We start from the raw sequence: 15641 nt of genomic DNA, 5'->3' as shown, positions 1-15641 counted from the left end.
GTTTTCACTATGTTGCCCAGCCTGGTCTCGAACTCCTAGCCTCAAGCCTGCCTTGGCCTCCCAAAGTGCTGGGATTACAGGCATGAGCTATATACTTTCATTTTTATTTTTATTTTTTAGTAGAAAGTAGGGCATAGGCTGGGCATCGTGGTTTATGCCTGTAATTCCAGCTAGTCAGACTGGGAGGCTGAGGTGTGCAGATCACTTGGGCCCAGGAGTTCAAGACCAGCCTGGGTAACATGGTGGAGTTTTTGTATTTTCTACTAGGAAAAAAAAAAAAAATATATATATATATATATATATATATAAATTAGCTGGGTGAGGTGGCGTGCGTCTGTGGTCCTAGCTGCTGGGGAGGCTGGTGAGACCAGGTGAGCCAAGATTGCACCACTGCATTCCATCCTGGGGACAGAACCAGAACCCTGTCTCAAAAAAATATAGCAGAAACATATTGTGATTTAAGCATTTAAAAGAGGGTGTGAGCTTTACATTTGTGTTTTGGTAGTTAAAATTTGGGGGCCCATAGTTTTTCCAACCTCCAAACGCCCTCTTTGTGCCTTGGATGTTGGTTACTGGCAGGAAGTGCTACGGACCGGGTTTCTCATTGTCTCACCTGTGGATCATCCCTCCCCTTTACTGGGGCCTTTGAGTGGCAGTCTGATGGATGACCATGGGCAGGATGGAGGGATGGCGGGATGAGGGAGGGACTGCAGGGCTGAGATTCCCAAAGCATCTTTCAATTATACAGCATGCCAATGTTCCCCGACTCACCTGACCAGCAATGTAGATGGGGAGGAAGATCCAGGCCAACATCAGCACGGAAAACAAGCCCTGCTCAAGAAAACACAGTCAGAACTTGGCCCCCAGCTCACTACAAGGTACCCATTTGGATTTCCCTCTGCACCCTGAAGCAGGCTGGCCTGAACTCCACCTCTGGTGTAGTCTCTTACTTGCTGAGTGGTTCACCTGCGCTGACCTTCATATTTCCTTTTTTAACATGGAGAACGGATTCAGGAAGGAAGAGGAGAGTGGAAAAAAAAGCCTTTTGCGATGCTTCCTAGTTCTGTGTCTCCTAAACATCATGTCATTGCTTCATTGTGCCCCCTCCCTTCCTTGGCACTGATTACAACAAGGCTGTGACAGCAGGCAGACCTGGGTTCAAAGACCGACCACAAGAGTTAACACAGGTCTCCAAGACTCATTTTTCTCACGTGGAAAATGGGCATATCAGTGCCTTTCTAGGTGGTTGCAAGGAAATCAGTGAGATGATACTTAATAAGTACTGTATGCCAGGCACCTCTCTGCACCCTTTACAAGCATTAATTCATTTGACCCTCATAATGATTCTACATGGCAGGTACCATTAATATGCCTGTTATGTACATGAGGCCCAGAGAGGTTAAAAAACTTGCCCAGCTGGGTGCGGTGAGTCACGCCTGTAATCCCAGCACTTTGGCAGGCAGAAACCAGCAGATCACTTGCACCCAGGAGTTCAAGACCAACCTGGGCAACACAGTGAAATTCCCGTCTCTACAAAAAATATGAAAATTAGCTAGGCATGGTGGCGTGCACCTGTGGTCCCAGCTACTTGGGAGGCTGAAGGGGAAGATGGTTTGAGCCTGGGAGGTGGAGGTTGCAGTAAGCTGTGACCACATCACTGCACTCCAGCTTGGGCGACAGAGCGAGACCCTGTCTCAAACAAAAACAAAAACAAAAACAAAACAAAAAACCACTTGCCACCCAAGATCACACAAAAAGCCACTTGCCGCTGAAGTTTATAAGAGTTGGAGCAAGAATGTAAACCTAGGCAGTGTGGGTCCAATCTGTAAATGAATCCTATAATGGGATAGTGTGTGTAACGTATCAAAGTCTGTTCCTGGCATAGAGTAAGCATCCCAAAAATATTGGACATTATGAAGGCAATGATCATTATTAATAATCCCCTCCCTGCCCTGACCCCAGTAAAAATCATATCCCAAATGAGCCCTGCTATATAGGAGAGTGTATCTTATCTCTTGGGTATCCCAGAGGTAGCCAAAAAAGTCAAAAACTACTAAACTATAAAATTTTTGCGATGGTTGATTGATGTCTAAAGTACATAGAAATACGCTTCAGTCTCCACGATACCTTCTTTCTTCTGCATCTCTAGGAGGGGAATTCTGAGCCCTCCTCTTCACACACCATTTTTTTTTTTTTTTTTTTAAGACATAGTCTCACTCTGTTGCCCAGGCTAGAGTGTAGTGTCACGATCTCACCTCATCGCATCCTCCATCTCCCAGGTTCAAGTGATTCTCCTGACTCAGCCTCCTGAGTAGCTAGGATTACAGGCGTGTACCACCAAGCCTTGCTAATTTTTGTATTTTTAGTAGAGATGGGATCTCACCGTGTTGGCCAGGTTGGTCTCAAACTCCTGACCTCAAATGATCCACCTACCTCGGCCTCCCAAAGTGCTGGAATTACAGGCCTGAGTCATCGTGCCCAACCCACTATTTTTGGGGGGTTTTTTGGAGTTTGGTGTTTTTTTTTTCGTTTGTTTTTTTTTTTTTTTTTTTTTTTTTTTGAGACGGAGTCTCACTCCTCCTCCTCCTCCTCTTCTTCTTCTTCTTCCTCCTTCTTCTTCTTCCTCCTCCTCCTCCTCTTCTTCTTCTTCTTTTTTTTTCCTTTTTTGAGGCAGAGTCTCGCTCCGTCACCCAGGCTGGGGCGCAGTGGCACGATCTTGGCTCAGGCCATTCTCTGGCCTCAGCCTCCTGAGTAGCTGGAACTACAGGTGCCTGCCACCACGCCAGGCTAATTTATTGTATTTTTAGTAGAGACGAGGTTTCCCCATGTTAGCCAGGATGGTCTCGATCTCCTGACCTTGTGATCTGCCCACCTTGCCTCCCAAAGTGCTGGGATTACAGGTATGAGCCACGACGCCCGGCCCCACCATTCTATTTTTAAAGTGCAGGGCTTTTAAAACTCATACAACATGCCCCTGCGATCTACCTATTAGGTAGAGGTAAGATGTCATCTATGCCCTGAGTAAAATACTTACATTAAGCTCATATGCTGATACAGAAAGGCCCGTAGCAGCACCTGACCCTGCCAGGCCAATGAAATGTCCACTTCCAACATTGCTGGCAAACAAGGATGCACCCACCTGTGGGAAGATGGAGGGGTCAGATCTTGGAGACAAAGTCGAGGGTACCTGCTCACCACCCCTGATTCTTTCCATGCTCTAAAGGGACAGAGAAGAAAAGTGGAGGAAGGCAGGGCCACCCCTAGCCTATCTGGCATTTTAGTTTACATTAGAATGAGATTCTCCTTTCCCAAGACTCTTACTTGGTCAGAGCCCACCTGTCAGAGATTGGTAGAATAAATATTCATGTCTACAGGGCCTAAAATGCAGATTGCCCCCTCTAGGGTTGTGCAGTGCACAGCTTTAACAACTGTACCCAGCATCCCTGCGGGGGTCGGGGTCAGGAAAGAAGATGAGAGGTAATGTAGAAAGTGATTCATGATGAGAATCAGGAAGCCTTTTTAACTGCCCAGATCTGCTTCTAACTTAGCAAAGTAGATAGTCCTCCTGGTATAGCACTAAATGGCTAGTGCTGTACTTGATGATGCCAATCCCTGGTCTCCCTGGTCTCAATTGATCGGACAAGCCTGGGTACCTGGCCCAAGCTGGGCAAATTATCTTCTCTTTCCTGGGAATTTGAAACAAGGACACCATCTCTGCTGGTCCCTTGGACTGGGGATGTTGAACCAGGGAGGTGTGTGTGTGATGGGGGTGAGGGAGTGGTGTGGAGGCATGTTTCACCATGTGCCAGTCATCACTGCCAGTTCAGAGAGAGAGGAGAATGGAGACCTGCACAGGAAGGCAGGCCCAGATGGGCACTCTGGCTCACATTTGTAATCCCAGCACTTTGGGAGGCCGAGGCAGGCGGATCGCTTGAGGTCAGGAGTTTGAGACCAGCCTGGCCAACACGGTGAAACCCCGTCTCTACTAAAAATATAAAAGTTAGCCAAGCGTGGTGGTACATGCCTATAATCCCAGCTACTCAGGAGGCTGAGGCAGGAGAATCGCTTGAGCTGGGGAGGTGGAGGTTGCAATGAGCCGAGATTGCGCCACTGCACTCCAGCCTGGACAACAGAGACTCCACCTCAAAAAAAAGAAAAAAAGAAAAAAAAAAGGGCAGATCCAGTGAGGAGGGGAAAGGAGGGAGCAAGAAGAAAAAGAGGAGGAGGAGGAAGGAAAGGAGGAGGAGAAGGGTGAAGGAAGAGAAGAGAGGAGAGAGAATTGTGAAAGAGCCTTTTTGCCTCCTTATTGACTTTCCTATCAAATTCTTATCAAATTCTGTTTCATGGATCTACATGTTTATCCTTCTGTCAATATCACACTCTTTTGATTACTATAGCTTTGACTCCATCTCAAAATAATAATGATAATAATAATAATAATAATATCTATCTCTTTTTTTTTTTTTTTTGAGACGGAGGCTCGCTCTGTCACTCAGACTGGAGTGCAGTGGCGCTATCTTGGCTCAATGCAAGCTCCGCCTCCCGGGTTCACGCCATTCTGCTGCCTCAGCCTCCCGAGTAGCTGGAACTACAGGCGCCCGCCACCATGCCTGGCTAATTTTTTGTATTTTAGTAGAGATGGAGTTTCACCATGTTAGCCAGGATGGTCTCAATCTCCTGACCTCATGATCTGCCCGCCTTGGCCTCCGAAAGTGCTGGGATTACAGGTGTGAGCCACCACGCCTGGCCAATAATATCTATCTCTTTAATGATATATTCTGTTTGGTTAAACATTGTTCTCATACTTTTCTTTAGTTTTTAAGACATGGCTTTTTTGTGTGGTTTTTGGATATACATAAAATTGCTGATTTAAGGCCTTTGTTTAGTGAATATAACATCTGGTCTTTTTCAGGGACACTTTCTATTGACTGCTCCCCCCACCTCCGTGTATGGACCATAATTTCTTGGGCTTTTTGCATGGCTTATAATTTTTTGTTAAAGGTGGACATTTAAAATAATGTCACTGGTAACTCTAGAAATCTGATCATTCCTGACTCTTCAGGGTTTATTGTTGTTTCTTCTATTCATTCCTGTTGTTGTTGCTGCTTCTATTGTTTGTTTCATGACTTTCTTAAATTAAGTTTATAAAGTCTGAATTCTTTGTCACGTGTGTCCACCAAAATCTATGCTCAGTTTACTGGGCAGCTAATGACTGAACAGACATTTTCTTAAATCCCTGAAACCAATAATTTTTCCAGTCTTTGCAATTCTTCCAGCTTACAACTCTGCCTTAGCCTTCACTTCCTGCTGGTGCAGAGCCTCAAGGTCAGCCAGAAGCAGGAGCTTAGGGCTTTCTTGGGTCTTTCCTGAGCATGTGTGTGGTCCTGTGCACATGGCCTTCTAGATTCCCAGAAATATGTCTGAGCTTTTCAAAGCACCCTATGTGCATCTCACTTCCCAGCTTTTCTACTGAAGTTACTTTATTAGAATATTATTTGCCAAACTGTTATTGCCACAGCTGCAATGTTAAACAATTGCCACTGATTGTTTTTCTACAAATGTGTCTAGGGAAAAGGCTATTCACACTGACCTTACCTTCTAGGTAAGGTCAAACAAAGATGAGCCTAGCAGGTGGGGCTTTCCAGGAACTAAATGACAGGTAAAATAGTGACCTTTCTTTGAGAATGGAGTTTGAAAGAGTTCTAACCCCGTTCTGACCTCTTAAGTTGCTTCTAGGCTGGTGGTTCCCAAGGCTACTACACGGCTAAAGAGAAACAGATGGAAACAGGGCCAAAGCTCACTGTTTTTTTCCTGAGATCCAGCTGTTTTTCTTGAATAAATGCTTCCTGAATTATTGCAGCATGTGGTTAATCTCCAGAGTTCTAAAAAAGTTGATTTTGACAATTTTCTTTTTTCTTTTTCTTTTTTTTTTTTTTTTTGCTTCGGTTCTCATTACTTTTATGGAGGAGAGCATTTTTGAAGCTCTTTACTCTGCCTTTCCCAATGACACCATTGAAATGTGACTTTTCCACTTGGCCCATATAGAAACTGGGCTGGCCTGTAATTTACTTGAACCAACAGAACGTGGTAGAAGTGACACTGTATGACTTCCCGGCTAAGACCTTAACAGCCTAGTAGCTTTCATTTTTGCCCTCTTGAAATTCAGCTACCTGGTTAAAACAAAAACAAAAAAAATAGCAAGAAAAACCACAAAACCCTGGGCTAGACCACTGAATGACGAAAGAGAATAGGGAGAGAGTGAGGTCCCAGTATTCCAGTGATCACTGCCAAAGTCCCCCAAATGTGGATGAAGCCATCTTGGACTTCTATCTAGCCTAGTCACCAACTAAATGCAGCTGCATGAATGAGTCCAGGGGAGAAAAGCACATTTTTAAATTTTGTTTTTATGATTCCCTGCTTTCCTGTGTAGAGCAAACGATACTGGTTTTCTGTTTAAGGTTGTGATTATATATATGTATATATTTATTATATATTATATATTATATAAATTATATTTAATATTATATAACTATAAATTACATATAATATATAGTTATATATAATATATAACTATATATAATAAATAAATTATATATGTTATATATTATATATAATATATATTATAAAAATATTATATTTATATAAATATATATATTTAAAACCTAACTCCAGATTTTTCCCTTAGGTGAGCTGATGAATTTTTTCATTGTTGTTTAAACAAATTTGAGCTGGAGCTAAGCCTTCTCTAGTTTAGACAATGACTTCCAAACAACATGAGATCAGAGAGTCCTGAGAGATCAAAGGCTGGACAGAATCCCAGCACTTAAAGATTCTTTAAGAAGTGACTTGAATTGAACCAAAGATCACTTACTGGCCACCACACCATGTCTCCTCCAGCCAGGAAGTAACCTTTCACTGTGTCTCTTTTGGTCTTCACTGTGGACTATAAAAAAGAAGAGAGGTGGGTGAGGGAAGACATTAGCAATCAGAGACATCTCAAAATGCCCAAGGCCAGGGATTGCAAACTGGGAGTCCTAAGGGCCAGATTTGGATATATTTCTGGGAGATCAAATGTATTTTGTTTCTCCCACAGTTTTGGAGAAAATTTTAATTTTGGCGTCTTTAGAGGAGACATAAACTCTTCAGGTCAACACAGTTCCTACCACTTGTTGCTACAAACATTTATTTTATGATAATCTACTTGATCTCCCTAGACATTTGAGTCTTAGGCTCATGGCTTGTCTATGATATTTTATAACTGATACCATTTATTGAGTGTTTACTATGTGCCAAACGCTGTGCCAAGCACTTTATATGCATCACCTCATTTAATCCTTACCAACCCCTATAAGGTTGTTGTCATTAGGCCAATCTGATAAAGGAAGAAACTGAGGCTCAATGTCTCAGTCTGTTTTGCACTGCTATAACAAAATACCCAAAATTTTTAAACAACAGAAATTTGTTTCTTACAATTCTGGAGACTGGGAAGTCCAAGATCAAGGCACCGAGAGGTTTGGTGTCTGGTGAGGGCCTGTTCCTCATAGATAGTACCTCCTCTGTGTCTTCACATGCCAGAGGAACAGAAGGGCAAAAAGGGGTAAAACTAGTTCCCTTGAGCTTCTTTAATAAAGTCTCTAATCCCATTCGTGAGGGCTCAGTTCTTATGACTTAATCACCCTAGAAAGATCCCATCTGTTAATACCATCACATTGGTGATTAACTTTCTTTTTTTCTTTCCTTTTCTTTTCTTTCTTTCTTTCTTTCTTTCTTTCTTTCTTTCTTTCTTTCTTTCTTTCTTTCTGCCTTCCTTCCTTCCTTCCATTCTTTCTCTTTCTTTCTGCCTTTCTTTCTTTCTTCTTTCTTCTTCCCCTCCTTTTCCTTTCCTTTTCCTTCCTTCCTCCCTTCCTTCCTCTCTCTTTCTCTTTTTCTATTCTCTTCTTTCTTTCTTTCATTTTTTTTCTTCTTTTTCTTTCTTTTTCCCTTTCCTTCCCTTCTCTTGTCTTTCTCTTTCTTTCTTTCTTTCTTTCTTTCTTTCTTTCTTTCTTTCTTTCTTTCTTTCTTTTTCTTTCACTCTCTCTCTTTCTTTCTCTCTCTCTCTTTCTTTCTCTCTTTCTCTCTCTTTTTCTCTTTCTCTTTCTTTCTTTCTTCCTTTCTTTCTTTCTTTCTTTTTCTTTCTCTCTCTCTCTTTCTCTCTTTCTCTTTCTCTCTTTCTCTCTTCCTTTCTTCCTTCCTTTCTTCCTTCTCTTTCTTCCTTTCTTTCTTTCTCTCTCTCTCTCTCTCTAGTGGCATGATCATGGCTCACTGTAACTTTGAACTCCTAGGCACAAGCAGTCCTCCTGGCTCAGCCTTCCAAGTACCTGGGACTACAGGCATGTGCCACCATGCTCAACTAATTTTTGTGTTTTTTGTAGAGATGGTAGCTCACTATGTTGCCAGGCTGGTCTTGAACTAAGTTCAAGTGATCTGCTCACTTTGGCCTCCCAAAGTGCTGGGATTACAGGTGTGAGCCACTGCGCCTGACCTTTTATCTCAAAGTTGTTAATATCCTTAATACAAAAAGAGCTCCTGGAAATTGATAAGAAAAAGAAGAACCTAACAGAAATAAGGCAAACAATATGAAGCCATAGTTCACATAAAGAAAATATATGGTGTTTAAACATATGTTATGGGGCCCAGTCTCATTCATTATAAGATAAATGCATATTAACAATACTTTGAGATATTATTTTTCCTAGCCTGACAAAAATGAGTTTGGCAATACACTGTTGGTGAGAATGCGACAAAACAGACTTCCTCATCATTTCTGATGTGTACACCTAAGGAGTGCAATTTGACACAAACTAGTATAATACCAAATGCGTATATTCTTTAGCCTGGCAATTCTGCTGCAGGGAATTTGTCTTATAGCTGCACTCCCAAATAGTGTGCAGAGTTTATTTATTTATTTACTTATTTGTTTGTTTTTGAGACAGATTTTCACTCTTGTTGCCTAAGCTGGAGTGCAATGGCGTGATCTCGGCTCACCACAACCTCCGCCTCCCAGGTTCAAGTGATTCTCCTGCCTTAGCCTCCTGAGTAGCTGGGACCACAGGCACCTACCACCACACCTGGTTAATTTTTGTCTTTTTCGTAGAGATGGGGTTTCACCATGTTGGCCAGGCCAGTCTCAAACTCCTGGCCTCAAGTGATATGCCCGCCTCGGCCTCCCAAAGTGCTGGGATTACAGGCATGAGCCAGCGTGCCCGGCCAGAGTTTGTTTATTATAGTATAGTTTATTATAGTAAGAGATTGGAAACGATCCAAATGACCCTCAGCCCGAGACTAGTTAAATAAATTACAGCACAATCATCTAAGGAAATATTGTGCAACTTTTAAGAAGATAAGGAATGTCTATGTGCTAATGTGAAAAGATATCTAAAAGACACTGAGAAGTGAAAAATAACAAGTTAAAAAACAGTATAAGCAACCTTCTGTTTAAGAAAGAGGGAAATATACATATTAAAATTTGCTTGGATTTGCATAAAGACACTTGAACAATATGCTAATGTACTAACAAGCTAATAATACTGATTACCTGTGGAGAGAAGGCTAATATTGAGACTTTTCATCGCTTCTCATAAGTGATTTTTATTTTTGAACCATGTGATTGTATTGCCTTTAAAATTTTTCTTTAGAGTAAAAAAAAAAAAAGTTGGGCCATTTGTAATCCCGGCACTTTGGGAGGCTGAGATGGAAGAACTGCTTGAGCCCAGGAATTTGAGACCAGCCTGGGCAACATACTGAGACCCCATTTCTACAAAAAAAAAAAAAAAAAAAAAATTAAAAATTAACTACCTGGCAGCTGAGGTAAGAAGATCACTTGAGCCCAAGAAGTTGAGGCCACAGTGAGCTATGATTGCCACCACTGTATTCTAGTACCCTGGGCAACAGAGGGAGATCCCATCTCAAAAAACAAAAAACAAAAACAAAACAAAAAACGAAAACAAACAAAAAAAAAAACCATGAGCTTCAAAGTAAGGGAGACAGGGATTCTAACCCCAGATCTCCTAACTTACTTACAGGATGAGGATCTTAAATTATTTGGGCCTCTGTTTCCTTATCTGTAAAATGGATATTATAATAGCATCTTTCTCACAGGGCACTGTGAAAATTACATGAGAAACGTAAGTGAAAATGCTTAACACAGTGTCTGACAATAGTCCACACCTAATGCATGTTTAAAAATTTTAAGTTCTGATTACTCTATAACCTTGTGTTAGTTTCTTCCTCTCACAGTCAGTATCTTAGCTCCAAAAGGATGAGGTTAACTCCAGACCTCTAAACAGACATTTCCTTCTCTCTTCATCCCCCATCCCCCAGTGGCCTGGCTTACCCATAGTCCAACAGCCAGGACAAAGAGGAAGTACAGAACCAGCACCGCGATGTCCCCGGGCTCCAAGCCCTTCTGGGGAAAGGCATCCAGGAGATCTGTCTGTGGAGGCTGAGGGCTGCTGGTGCCGCTCTCCATGGTCCTGAACGAGACCTCAGGATCCTGAGGAAGAGTAAATGCCAGTCAGATGCCAGATCCTAGCATCATTCTTATCACCCTTTCTGTAGCTACCTCCCTAGGCCATCCATGAAAGAGAACCCACATGGAGGGATGTGTGGCAGAGACAGATCTTCAGGGAAGACACATCCATCCATCCACTCATTCATTCATTCAACACATATTCATAATGAAGTCACATCAAATCTGCAGTCAATTTTATCACTCACTTGGCAAAACAGAAAGAAGCACAAACAATTGAAATAGTACAGGTGATTTCAGCATCCTCTTCCACTTAGCAAGCACGTGTCCCAGAGTGAGAGAAAAATGAGACTCCTGAGTCAGTCTCCACTTCCGTGGTACCTCACAGCTGGCTGAGAGTCAAGTTAATAATTTTGTCTGAGGCTCAGCCAGACACCACAATCTTGTTCCAATGCTATATATACCCATGAAATTTAATATATTTAATAAACAACCACATTGCATCTACTATATCCTGGGCATCATTCTAAGTGTTTACTAACCTGCAAAGTGGGCACTATTATTATCATTCCCATTTTACAGATGGTGAAGTTGAGACACAGAGACACAGAAAAGTTAAGTAAGTGCCCAAGGTCAAAAAGCTGAGATTTGAACTCGATAATCTTGCTCCAGACTCCATGCTTTGAACCATGAATCTAAGTTGTTTTCTCAGTGCCCTGCAAATCCATGGGCAATTTAAGGGATTCTTGTGGTAGACAGAGAAATGGTCCCCAAAGATGCTTACCTCTAATCCGCAGAACCTGTGAATATGTTGTTACATATCAAAGGACAATCAAGTTTGCAGATAAAATTAAGGTTAGTAGTCAAATCACTTAAAATAGGGAGATGCCTAGCTGCAGCTAACCTGAAAATAGGGAGATGCCTGGATTAACTGGGTGGGCCTCATGTAATCACAGAAAAGACAGAATCAGAAGAGATAGCCACAGAGATGACAGCAGGAGAAGGATTTCACTCAACGCTGGTAGATTTGAAGATGGGGTAATGGGGCTACAAGCCAAGGAGTGCAGGTGGCTTCTAGGAACTGGAAAAGGCAAATTAACAGATTCTTCCTTAGACCATCCAGAAGGAATTCAGTCCTGCTGACACCTTGATTTTTGCCCAGTGAGACCCATTTAGAACTTCTGACCTCTACAACTGTAAGATCATAAATTTATGTTGTTTTAGCCACTAAGTTCATGGTAATTTGTTAAAGCAGCAGTCAGAAACTAATAAAATTTCCAAGGGTGATTTTTGACCACGAGTGATTAGGGCATTGACTTATTCCTGTGTTAAGATGCACCTCCACTCTCTGTCAGCCTTTGGGTGTTCAGAAATGAAAATACTTGATCCCTGCCCTCTTGCGATGCATAACCCAGTGATGGGACAAAGCCACCCATGGACAGCACAACGTGATGTTTCATAGAGTGCAGGTTCATGGGGAGAGATGTTAAGAATTCAGGCTCAGAAGCTGTCCAGCTTGGCTGGGCTCAGTGGCTCATGCCTGTAATACCAGCACTTTGGGAGGCCGAGGTGAGTGGATCACATGAGGCCAGGGGTTCAAGGCCAACCTGGGCAAAATGGTGGGACTTTGTCTCTATTTAAAATACAAAAATTAGCTGGGTGTAGTGGCGCATGCCTGTAGTCCCGCTACTCGGGAGGCTGAGGCATGAGACTCGCTTGAATCTGGGAGGTGGAGGTTGCAGTGAGCTGAGATTGCACCACTGCACTCCAGCCTGGGCAACAGAGCAAGACCTTGACTCCATCATTTACACTTGGCTAATTTTATTTTATTTTATTATTTTTATTTTTTATTTTTTGGATGGAGTCTTGCTGCGTCTCCCAGGCTGGAGTGCAGTGGCCTGATCTCTGCTCACTACAAGCTCCACCTCCTGGGTTCATGCCATTCTCCTGCCTCAGCCTCCCAAGTAGCTGGGACTACAGATGCCTACCACCATTCTTGGATAATTTTTTTTTTTTTGGTATTTTTAGTAGAGACAGGGTTTCACTGTGTTATTCAGGATGGTCTTGATCTCCTGACCTCGAGATCCACCCACCTCAGCCTCCCTAAGTGCTGGGACTACAGGCATGAGCTACCGTACCCGGCCTATTTTATTTTTTAAGAGACAAGATTTCCATGTGTTCACCAGGCTGGCCTTGAATTCTAGCCCCAAGAAATCCTCCCCACCTTGGCCTCCTAAAGTGCTGGGATTACCATGCCCAGCCAAGGCACATTTTTAAGGAAGAAAAGACTCCAACGCTTTGCATTTTATGTAATCTGAAGGTAGGTTGTAGACTTAGATAGCGATAAATGGGATTTTTGCCCACATGAATGTCTGGCGGGTCCTCTGATAATCTTTGTTGTGGGGGCAAGTTCTGTACATTTCTGGAAGTCTAGAATCTCTGGCCTCCATCCACTGAATACCAGTATTCCCACTCTTGAATTATTGTGACAACCAAAAATGCTCTCATAAATTTTGAAACATCTCTGAAGGGCAGCAACACCTCCAGTGCACACATGTGCTCTGGGTTCAAGGATGTCGGTGAAGAATTTCTAATAAGAAAGTGGTATAATCAGACGGGGGCAGCCTTGATGAGAAGGAGGAAGGCAGGCAGGGAGGTTATTCTGGAGGTAGTGACTCAGGCTTGAGACCATACATGGGCAGGGGTTAGTCCATTCCTCCTGTTATAATCAAATACCTTAGACTGTGTAATTTGTAAACAACATAAATTTATTGCTCACAGTTCTGGAGAAAGTCCAAGATTGAGCTGTCAGCAGATTCAGTGTCTGGAGAGGGCCCGTTCCTCATAGATGGTACTTTCTTACTATATCCTCACATGGTACATGGATGGGTCAAGTTGGTTCTCTTAAGCCTTTTTTATTTTATTTATATATTTTGAGACAAGGTCTCACTTTGGTGTCCAGACCGGAGTGCAGTGGCATAATCACTTTTTTCTCTTTTTTTCTCTTTTTTTTCACTCTGTTACTCAGGCTGGAGTACAGTGGCATGATCACAGCTCACTGCAACTTCAACCTCCTAGGCTCAAGAGATCCTCCTGCCTCAGCCACCCAATTAGCTGGCACTATAGATGCACCACCATGCCTGGCTAATTTTTTTTTTTTTTTTTTTTTTTTTTTTTTTTTTTGTAGAGATGAAGTCTCACTGTGTTGCTCAGGCTGGTCTCAAATTCCTGGGCTCAAGCAATTCCCCTAACTCGGCCTCTCGGAGTGTTGGGATTATAGGCATGAGCCACCACACCTGGCCTCAAGCGTCTTTTACAAAGGTGCTAATCTAATCCGTGGGGGCAAAGTCCACATAACCCTCTCAAAGGCCCTGCCTCTTAATACTATTGCATTGGGGATTTAGGTTTCAATGTAAGAATTTGGGGACAGAGGGACATGCACATTCAGACCATAGCAGAGGGAGTAGATTAGAGAAATAATTTGGAGACCTGGTGTGGTGGCTCAAGCCTATAATCCCACCACTTTGGGAGGCTGAGGCAGGAGGATCACTTGAGCCCAGGAGCTTGGCTACAGTGAGTTATGATTGTCCCACTACACTTCAGCCTGGGAGGCAGAGCAAAACCTTGCCACAAACACATACACACATACACACACACACACACACACACACAAAAGACTAACCTAACCTTTTTCTGTGCAAGAAAGTGAGAGGAAGGCCTAGAGGTGGAGACTCCCTTTCAGAGTAAGGGTGGAGGCCCTTAAGGGGGGTTCCAAGCAGGAAAAGCATTCTGGCAGCTTCAGGAGGGAGGCGGGGTGAGGGGACCCCTGTGGGTTGTCTCAAGGGTGAAGCCCCATTAGGTAAGTAAGGTTCTCATCAGACTTTACAGGGGAGGAGGCTGGGTGCAGTGGCTCATGCCTGAAATTCCAGTACTTTGGGAGGCCAAGGCAGGAGGATCACCTGAGGTCGGGAGTTTAAAACACGCCTGGGTAACATGGTGAAATCCCATCTCTACTAAAAATGTAATTTTTTAGGTGGGTGTGGTGATGCACAACTGTAATCCCAGCTACTCGGGAGGCTAAGGCAGGAGGATCTTGAACCTGGGAGGCGGAGGTTGCAGTGAGCTGTGATTGTGCCACTGCACTCCTGCCTGGGGGACAGAGTGAGACTCTGTCTCAGAAAAAAAAAAAAAAAAAAAAACTTTACAGGGGGAGTGATGGCTGCAAGAGTTTAAGTTGTGTCCAAAGTCACATGGCTGACAAGCGACAAAGCTGGGATTCGAATCCAGCCTGATTTCAGAGCCTGCGTTTTCAAACACTTCAACCTGCTTCTTCCAAAACAGGATCTGGGGGAAGGTGAGGAGCAGGAAAGCGCAGGAAGCAGGTTTAGGTGGAGGTTGATGCTGAATTGGGGAGTGGGGCAGAGGGAGGAGGGAGGAGGGGCGGTGACTGCCTGGTGAGCCAGCCCTCCCCGTCCCTGCCCGCCCCTTCCAGACCTCTGCCTGCCAGGCACCGAGAGAGCGGTGGGAGCAGCTCCAGCAGATAAACAAGTTATTCATCACCGCCGTGGGGCCCACAGCCGGCGAAGCTGGCACCGATTCCAAGCCCTTCCTGAGTCTCCGGGAGGTGGGGCCCAGCCAGGGGCCGCGAGGGACGTGGCTCCATCTTCACGGTGGAGACAGGAACAGCAACCAAAGATGCTGTGCAGCCTCGGCCACAGGCTCCCAGGAGGAGCCCTCCCTGCACTCCACCCTCTGCAAATCCACGCAGTCGGTGTACTGAGAACCGGCCCTAACACTTGGTGAGCACAATTTCTATTTGAGTGGCAGGCACAGAGCACAGCCCTTTGAGGAAAACGTGATTTCACCTCCATTTCACAGGTGGGAATCGGAGGCACGAGAGGGGAAAGTGAGTCCAACTCAGGCATGGCTGTGCCACTTGCTTCTAGGCCACAGTCAGTGCCACGGGCGGGATCCCAACCCAGGTTTACAGGTGGCCATTCCTGGCTGGTCTGTCTTTCTTTCCCCCTACCCTTCTCTCCTTGCTTCTCTCTTTCCCTCCTTCTGGCTCTATTTCTTTCCCACAAGCATTATTAAGCACCATGCCAGGCCCCGAGGACTCAGCAGAACATTTATT

At 43.9% G+C, this 15641-nt stretch overlaps 1 protein-coding gene across 1 annotated transcript in view; it reads right to left on the bottom strand.

Moving 5' to 3' along the window:
* Positions 1 to 15641, bottom strand: part of SLC5A11 (solute carrier family 5 member 11) — a 73721-nt gene that overhangs the window by 50230 nt on the left and 7850 nt on the right. The window contains exons 2-5 of the mRNA XM_007988220.3: positions 10373 to 10531; positions 6872 to 6943; positions 3035 to 3139; positions 772 to 831 (exon numbers count right to left, since the gene is read on the bottom strand). Coding sequence (XP_007986411.3) covers positions 772 to 831; positions 3035 to 3139; positions 6872 to 6943; positions 10373 to 10507 — 372 coding nt within the window. The 5' untranslated portion in view covers positions 10508 to 10531. The remainder of the gene's footprint in view (positions 1 to 771; positions 832 to 3034; positions 3140 to 6871; positions 6944 to 10372; positions 10532 to 15641) is intronic.

The sequence above is a fragment of the Chlorocebus sabaeus genome, chromosome 5 (assembly GCF_047675955.1).
Source record: "Chlorocebus sabaeus isolate Y175 chromosome 5, mChlSab1.0.hap1, whole genome shotgun sequence".
Taxonomy (NCBI): Eukaryota; Metazoa; Chordata; class Mammalia; order Primates; family Cercopithecidae; genus Chlorocebus; species Chlorocebus sabaeus.
This window is presented reverse-complemented; position numbering and strand designations above follow the sequence as displayed.